At 44.6% G+C, this 8,619-nt stretch overlaps 2 protein-coding genes across 3 annotated transcripts in view; both read left to right on the top strand.

The window, feature by feature from the left end:
- The window catches only part of SMIM19 (small integral membrane protein 19), a 9,569-nt gene extending 6,696 nt beyond the window's left edge, over positions 1–2,873 (top strand). For both annotated transcript variants that reach the window (XM_018569082.1, XM_018569081.1), the window contains 2 exons: positions 931–1,055; positions 2,764–2,873. In XM_018569082.1, coding sequence (XP_018424584.1) covers positions 931–1,055; positions 2,764–2,810 — 172 coding nt within the window. In that variant the 3' untranslated portion in view covers positions 2,811–2,873. The remainder of the gene's footprint in view (positions 1–930; positions 1,056–2,763) is intronic.
- Positions 2,874–8,476: 5,603 nt separating this feature from the next.
- EDEM2 (ER degradation enhancing alpha-mannosidase like protein 2) overlaps positions 8,477–8,619 on the top strand; it is a 13,072-nt gene continuing 12,929 nt past the window's right edge. The window contains exon 1 of the mRNA XM_018569077.1: positions 8,477–8,583. Coding sequence (XP_018424579.1) covers positions 8,477–8,583 — 107 coding nt within the window. The remainder of the gene's footprint in view (positions 8,584–8,619) is intronic.

The raw sequence follows: 8,619 nt of genomic DNA, 5'->3' as shown, positions 1-8,619 counted from the left end.
GCCGGGAAGCCGGCTCCATGCTCCCTCATCATGAGGTGACGAGGGAGCATGAAGCAGGCTTGTCGGCCAATCAGAAAGCCGGGCGCCGCGTCATTACACAGCGCCCTGCTTCCTGATTGGCCAGCTCCCGACCAATCAGGAAGACGGGCAGCGAGTCATTACATGCTGTCGGCTTCCTGATTGGCCGGGAAGCTTACTCTGTGCTCCCTCATCAATCAGGAAGCTGGGCAGCGTGTAATGACTTGCTGCCCGGCTTCCTGGTACCGGAAGTATCAGGCTAGGCATCGGAGCATTTGATGAGTACTAGTACTCGACCAAATACTCGCCGTTGACACTGATACCGATACTAGTATCAGTATCGTGCATCCCTAGTTGGTAATATATAAATACTAAAGTCCCAGCATATCCTCTCCTGTTATATCATCAGCATTCTAATAGGAATACATAGTAGAGTTGTTTCTGATAATCCAATCAAAGCTTACTGGAAATAATCCCTTTTATATAGTGAGTGCCGCCTTCCGTCTCCCATCACTTCCACCAACTTCCTGCATTCCCAGTGTGCTTTGCATCTCTTTACCTGCTGCTTGATGTGATGCAATCTCCATTTCTTAAGACTACATATCCCATCATGCATTGCTTCCTGCAGGCAGTCATGATAATGTTACATTAAGTACATATTCACAGAGCTGAGTGAAATTGTGTCAGTGCGTCAGTTGAGGAAGTCCATCCTATGGAAATCTTCATATTAGGAGTGGGATGGAACTTATAGAAATGTAATATAGAAATACAGATTTAGTTTTTGACCAGAGATACCCTTTAAATGCCCCCAGCCTGGCCACAGATTTACATTCAGCTGATCCCATTGGCAGATGTATGTGAACATTTTGGAAAAGGTTATACCTTCCATTTAGGATGTTTCTTGTATCTCAGGAACAAAAGGAAGATTATGAGGATATTTACAGTGCCGCCGACAGTGGAGACGGCATCAGAGTCTAATTTTTATGATGATGTGAAGAAGATCCGCTTGCGCCAACAGCTGGAGATGTACTACATTGGTAAGGATATCACCATGTATCCTGTATTTTAACTGTACTGTCTGCCTCCACTTTGTTAAGCGCTGCACTCACTGTTGACACTATATACAGTAAATCCTGTATAATAATATCAATGTCCCTCAACATTCTAGATGATGTATTATGACTGCTTTCTAGTGGTAGCGATGAACACAATATTTAGGGCTCCAATTATAACGGATATCACTATCTGCTCTCCACTATACAACACAATGCTTGTCCACACAATGCAGCCTGCATATTACAGCCCATTCATAAAGTGCAGACCACGGCGTGGAGCCTGTGGTGTACTTCAGAGTTCTCTCTGTTTAAAGCTGCACGCTGGGATAAGCAATTATTGTCCTCATACAAGAGTCATGTGTATTCCTCCTTGAATCTGGGTGAGCTTTGTGTATTTCGTCCAGGTCTGTGCAGTAATCCCGTGTGAGCTTCCTGTAATAAAGACCGGTCACTGCTGCTCTCTCTCCCCTGGTGCAGGGTGACTGGTCTTGTCTCCGCCCCTCCTCCTGTAGTTTTTTGCAGGCAACCTGCAGAGGGTGGGGCGTGCTGGGTCCCGCCCACAGCTTTGCTCTCTGCAAGATTATGTGATGATGTCACTGCTACTGTTTTCACAATAATAACTGGGTTTTTAAGACACTTGGCGAGCACAAAGTGGATTCATCTTCTTTTTGCCTACCGAGGAATATATTTGAATGAAAGTTTAATGTCCAGCTCAGCTTGAGGTTCACTGAACACAGCAGAAAACTTTGAGAACGATGATTGAAAGAGAGCCAGTATATGACTGACAGATCATGTGACCAGGTTCTGCTCATGGTTTTTTTTTTTTTCTTCCTTTCATTTTAATATAATGTTATTAGCAGAGTGTTTTTTACATTTTGATTTTTTTGTGGCTATGGACATGGTAAGACCATACTAGTTACATAGTATATAAAGTTGAATAAAGACACAGGTCCATCAAGTTTAACCTTTGTGTTTCTGTGTGTGATTGCGTATGTGTTTCCTGCTACGAAGTACAACAGCTAAAGGTTCCTCAGCACACTCGCCAGCCAGCATGCAAAAAAACTTGTCTAACCGCTAAGGTTAAAAACAAAGGTTTTCGATACACGTCTTCTGCCGAATATGTGGAAGTCACACTGCCTCGTCAAGGCCCCTCTGTGTAGTGCGGTCCTAACGCTAACCTATGAGAGTATCCATCTTGGAGCATATGTAGCAAAAGATAAAATTGGGTTCAGGTTCGCCAGGAGGAAACCCAACCTCCTTAAAGGCACAGGGACGCACAAGTGACCCCGCACATCACAACAGCACCCAATTTTAAAAGATGGAGACTCTCATGGGTTAGAGTTAGGACCGCACTGCACAGAGGGGCCTTGGCGAGGCGCTGCGGCTTTCACATATTCTGCGGAAGACGTGTATCTGAAACCTCTGTTTTTAATCTTAGCGGTTAAACAGGTTTTTTTTTGCATGCCGGCTGGCGAGTGTGCTGGGAAACATTTTGTTGTTGTACTGTGTAAAGCCCTTCCATGTGCCCCTTGCTTTAAAGCTGGTTATGAGTTGATGAGTGCGTTTGCCATTTGGTTTCCTGCTACTAAATGCCCCCCCTTAGACGTGTGACCTTTCAAACCAATATTTGTACTTGGATACATCGAGAAACAAATATTACACTTTTTTTTTTTTTTTTTTTCTCTTGCAGCTCGGAAACATGATCAAAATGACAGCGTTCAGGTCACAATGGATTGACAAGCTGGAAATACATTGGGAAGTTTTCCTTTATGGCAGCGACTTGACGGAACGTCTACTAGGAATAAAAGAACTGTCGTTCCAGTTACTGAATGTTATAATGACAAGTATATCTAGACACAAAATAAGTAAAGTATTTTACATTCAAAAGAGATTTGTTTTTCCATAGCAGACATACAATTCGATGAAGGTCCCGGATAAGTGGACAGAAGAGGTCTTTATAACAGAATCTCCTTCTAGCCAAGAAAAACCAGCTAAGGCCTTTTAATATCACGCAGAGAATCATTTTTGCACCATGGGCAAAACGGCTCATCATCTCGGGATGTTCCTGGTGTGAAAACTGTCTTCACTACATGTGATAGAACATCATGGTGACTGCTAATGTACATAGACTGTAAATAGGGCTCAGGCCAAATAGTTTCAGATTTTTTTTTTTTTTGTATGTTCTTGAAGTGGTTATTTTTTGTTTGGGGGGGGTTACAAGGGGCAATTAAAGTGTATATGTAAAAGTATAACGTTTGTGTTCGTTCGTTTTTGATAGAATGTGGAAGGGTTAGGCCTTGGTTAGGTGTTTATTGCAGTCTGCAAAGTTTCACCCTCTCTGGTTGTTCTTGCGATGAGAGTCTTTGGTGCAAAAAGTGATGGAGGATCTGAAATCTTGGAGCAATCTTCTATTGGATAAAAGTGTTCCAGTGACGACTGTCTAAGAGGAAGTATGGCCCCGCTGTGGAGGAATCGCCTCTAATTTCCTACGGTGTCTCTGAGACAGGAAGTGAAGAGGAATCTCCCCAATGGTTCGCAGACTGCAAAATAAAGATGCCCGACGGGTTTTAACTGTCTCCTACTCTTTTGGGGAGTAAAACAAAGGCGCTTTACATAATACATACATTGGGAATTAATTTATACTAGGGATGCACCGATATTTCGGCCGCCGAAACATATCGGACGAAAATAGCACTTTTGACAAAATGTTGAAAGTGCAATTTTTTTGGCTGAAATATCGGCGCATCCTTGCTTACTCTCCTCACGCTGGGCGCTGCTCTGTGTCCCAGCAGGGAGGAGAGAAACTGTCAAAGGAGGCCGAGCGCTGTGGGAAGTATGTTGCTGGCAGGATCACCAGCTGAAAATAAAGGGAAAAAGCCTGAAAAAAACAAACAAATGCAGTCAGGTCATCCAGAGACTGGTAAGCTGCAATATATTACATCTTGGGTACATTACCATCATGCCTATGACTATCAGGGTCTTGCTATACTTCATGGGACTTCTAGTTCCACAACAACTGGGGTGCTAGGGTTGCCCACCACAATAGAGGCTATAAAAGGTCCTACTGAAGCACATCATGCAGGCACAGACCCCTGCTGTCACCCTGAGGAATCCTGCCCTGAGCATTGTCATGCTGCTGCAAGTGGAACACATGGATGTAAACCAGAAGTGGCTGCAGGAGATCAGCAGCACTGGGATACAACAAAGGATGCAAAAAAAGGTAAAAAATGTATTTTGTAAAAGAAGAATGAACAATTGTTTTTTATTCATAGTGCTTTAGCAAACTAAAAGTCATCCAGTTAGGTTTACATCTGCTTTAAGGTTACTTTCATCCTGCAAAGGTGCCATTTTCACACCCCTCAGTGCCAAGTTATTGAGCGGAGACAAGGTATTGCAGATATGGAGGAATGGTGGGATCTAACAAGGAGAGATTGGCAAGGCATAGCTCCTGATTGGCCAGTTTTGCTTGATTTTCAGATCACCTGACAGAGTCCATGTGACCAATGCCTTGGTTTAGATGAAGGTGCTTAATACCTTAAATCCTGGATGTCACTGCCTGACAGGAGAGGCAACTTAAGTTGGGCCGTTGTATTGGATCTAAAAGACCTTTGAATTAGGTAGAGGATCTCATGTTAAGTCCATATGTTGTATAGACTGCTCCACAACTACGGGTGTCCTCCCTCTGCTGGAGGACCTTGGATAGAACTTTACAACGCGTTTCAGAGGTTGCAAATATCCCATGATCAACACATATACCAGAAGCTGGATTCCTGCACCATCAAACCACAGATCAGCCCCAATTGTTGCACCCTCACAATTCAGATCAACCCCAATTCCTGCACCTTCACACCTCAGATCAGACCCAATTCCTGCACCTTCACACCTCAGATCAGACCCAATTCCTGCACCTTCACACCTCAGATCAGACCCAATTCCTGTAGAAGATACGCTATTAGCGTAGCGGGGAAGGTGGCTGCGCATTTTGCATCACTCCCGCTACGCTAATAGCGTATCTTCTTAGAAGCTGCACACTGCGCGCGCCGGTTTAAGTAGTAACCAGCACACGCTGTATGCAACTTCTAACAGCATGGGAGACGGGAGGCCGCGCTTGTTGGATCCAGGAATCAGGTGAGTAGTATTAAAAATTAAAAAAAAGGTTCACACCTCAGATCAGCTCAAATTCCTGCACCTTCACACCTCAGATCAGCCCCAATTCCTGCACCTTCACACCTCAGATCAGCCCCAATTCCTGCACCTTCACCCCTCAGATCAGCTCCAATTCCTGCACCTTCATAACTCAGATCAGACCCAATTCCTGCACCTTCAGACCCTCAGATCAGCTCCAATTCCTGCACCTTCACACCTCAGATCAGCCCGAATTCCTGCACCTTCACACCTCAGATCAGCCCCAATTCCTGCACCATCACACCTCAGATCAGACCCGATTCCTGCACCTTCACACCTCAGATCAGCCCCAATTCCTGCACCATCACACCTCAGATCAGACCCGATTCCTGCACCTTCACACCTCAGATCAGCCCCAATTCCTGCACCATCACACCTCAGATCAGACCCGATTCCTGCACCTTCACACCTCAGATCAGCCCCAATTCCTGCACCATCACACCTCAGATCAGACCCGATTCCTGCACCTTCACACCTCAGATCAGCCCCAATTCCTGCACCATCACACCTCAGATCAGACCCGATTCCTGCACCTTCACACCTCAGATCAGCCCCAATTCCTGCACCATCACACCTCAGATCAGACCCGATTCCTGCACCTTCACACCTCAGATCAGCCCCAATTCCTGCACCATCACACCTCAGATCAGACCCGATTCCTGCACCTTCACACCTCAGATCAGCCCCAATTCCTGCACCATCACACCTCAGATCAGACCCGATTCCTGCACCTTCACACCTCAGATCAGCCCCAAACAAACTGATTGGATAGATTAGGTAGGTCCTCATATTACATAGTTTTGGCAAATCCAAAATTGATTGTACAAAGATTGTGTGGTCATATTGTAACGTGTATGGTGACCCTACGCGGTCCACAGGTCGCCCTACACTAATACTGGGAAGAGGGCTGGCACCTGGCTGAATGTGATGGCAGGCCTATAGCACGTCATAGAGATGGATGGGCTGCAGGTGCAGGAAGGGAGGCCAGGCTTTGTACATGGCAGCCTAGTGAGCTGCCAATTACAGGCAATGTAAATAGATAATCTGCGCTTCTGGAGGGAGGTAGTAAAGAAGGAAAATTTAAGTGAATAATTAAATAATTAAAATGGTAGTATACATGGAATAAATAATTAAATAATGAAATAGTGAACACATCTATTAAACCCAGAGCAGCTCCAAAAAGGGGATTAAAGAAATCCCTACGGTAATCAATCAAAATAAAAAGCGCTAAAGGTATTAAATAATGTGTATAAAAAGTGGAAGATAGGTTTTCAGGCGGGTCGGCCTGGAGCCTATTAATGTATATGAAATGTGTTTAATAAACTATTACATAGTTTTGGCAAATCCAAAATTGATTGTACAAAGATTGTGTGGTCATATTGTAACGTGTATGGTGACCCTACGCGGTCCACAGGTCGCCCTACACTAATACTGGGAAGAGGGCTGGCACCTGGCTGAATGTGATGGCAGGCCTATAGCACGTCATAGAGATGGATGGGCTGCAGGTGCAGGAAGGGAGGCCAGGCTTTGTACATGGCAGCCTAGTGAGCTGCCAATTACAGGCAATGTAAATAGATAATCTGCGCTTCTGGAGGGAGGTAGTAAAGAAGGAAAATTTAAGTGAATAATTAAATAATTAAAATGGTAGTATACATGGAATAAATAATTAAATAATGAAATAGTGAACACATCTATTAAACCCAGAGCAGCTCCAAAAAGGGGATTAAAGAAATCCCTACGGTAATCAATCAAAATAAAAAGCGCTAAAGGTATTAAATAATGTGTATAAAAAGTGGAAGATAGGTTTTCAGGCGGGTCGGCCTGGAGCCTATTAATGTATATGAAATGTGTTTAATAAACCAATACAAAATTGCTGTGATAAAGATAAAGCATAAAAATCAATCAAAATGTCCAATAAAGTCATATAAAAATCCTGTGAAACATCAAAAGGTGTTCTTTATGAAGAAAAATTTGGTGAACGGTGAACCTCGTGTATAAACAAAGGTAACAGTGTATTAAGGTGGTCCGAACTGCCCCTCTCGGGTGGGTACTCACCAAATAGAAGCTGATCAAAGGAGCTCTTAGTGAGTAATAGCGTGGTTGGACTTGAGGGCAAACGTGTTCTCCACGAGTCCTGGCAGGCGAACACTTGGCTTTCTCCCCTATATTGCTGGCTATGTCTCAGGGATGAGGAGATCGATCCTTTTGGACGCGGTGTTGATAAAGTGCTTTGTCGTGGTCCCACAGGGTTTTAGAGACGGACAAAGAAGAGAGCCTTCATAGCGTAATATGTAAAACCATAAACTTTTATTACAAATACGGCTCACAAGGCAAAAAATTCCGGCCGGTTAAAACAGCTCAGGAACAAAAACAGCTCAGGAACAAAACATAAAATATAAAAGTCTTGTGTCTAACAAACTTGCATCCACCCTCCTTTGACGCGTTTCGTCATGTGACTTCCTCAGAAAGAAGGTAGACCACTAGTCTACGTTTCGTCATGTGACTTCCTCAGAAAGAAGGTAGACCACTAGTCTACTAGAGAATGAGTTGTGGCTTATTTATATGTATTAGTGCTACCAATTCATATGTAAATATCACAGTCAAGACTATTTTCAGTGGGTGACCAGTAGCCCCTATCCTAATTTTGGTCATCTTCTGTCCGGGTTTCAGCTTTCATGAAACCCGAACACAACTTTCAAAACCCGGACTGTCCGGGTGAATCCCAGACAGGTGGCAACCCTAAATGGCAGCAGCCATGTATTTGTAGGGAGCAGGGAGCTCAACAGAAGATCCTCCACTGCTCTTCCTGGCAATATTGAAAATGACAAGGCCGTGCTAGAATGCTAGACGTTTTATTACACTTCAGTGAATGTTGACTGGCCCCTCTATGAAGAAGAGATGTCATTATGTGACTGAAAAGACTATACAAACAAAAACTGCAATTTGTTTCAAAACAAGAAAAAGGGTAAATAATGCATTGCGGACCAGCATTCAGCAAATAGTCTCCTTTCCCTGTTTACAGCTGTTCAATATAAAAACATTGCCAGAAACAAAGATGGAGGCCTCACTGTGGTTGCCTGAGAGATGTGTCATCACTCCTGTCCAATCCGGAGGCGAGAAACAAGCAGCGTGCCGCAGCAGCCAATAGCGGAGCGGCTCCTGTCTGCAGAGTGGGAAGTGGGCGTGGCGCGCCTGTCAGTGGGGATGTGGATGGTGGGATGGTGACTGTGTGCTGTATAGCGTTCCTGGGGCTGTTCATCGCTATCCTCCCGGCGCACGATGCCAGGCACGGCCAGATCACAGAGGAAGACATGGCCCACTACAGGTAAGTCCCCCCCCCCCGGGCCCCTGCGCCTCGTAC

The sequence above is a fragment of the Nanorana parkeri genome, unplaced genomic scaffold (genome assembly GCF_000935625.1).
Source record: "Nanorana parkeri isolate BGI_ZX_2015 unplaced genomic scaffold, ASM93562v1 scaffold1284, whole genome shotgun sequence".
Taxonomy (NCBI): domain Eukaryota; kingdom Metazoa; phylum Chordata; class Amphibia; order Anura; family Dicroglossidae; genus Nanorana; species Nanorana parkeri.
The sequence above is the reverse complement of the archived record's forward strand: the minus strand, read 5'-3'. Positions and strand labels throughout refer to the sequence as shown.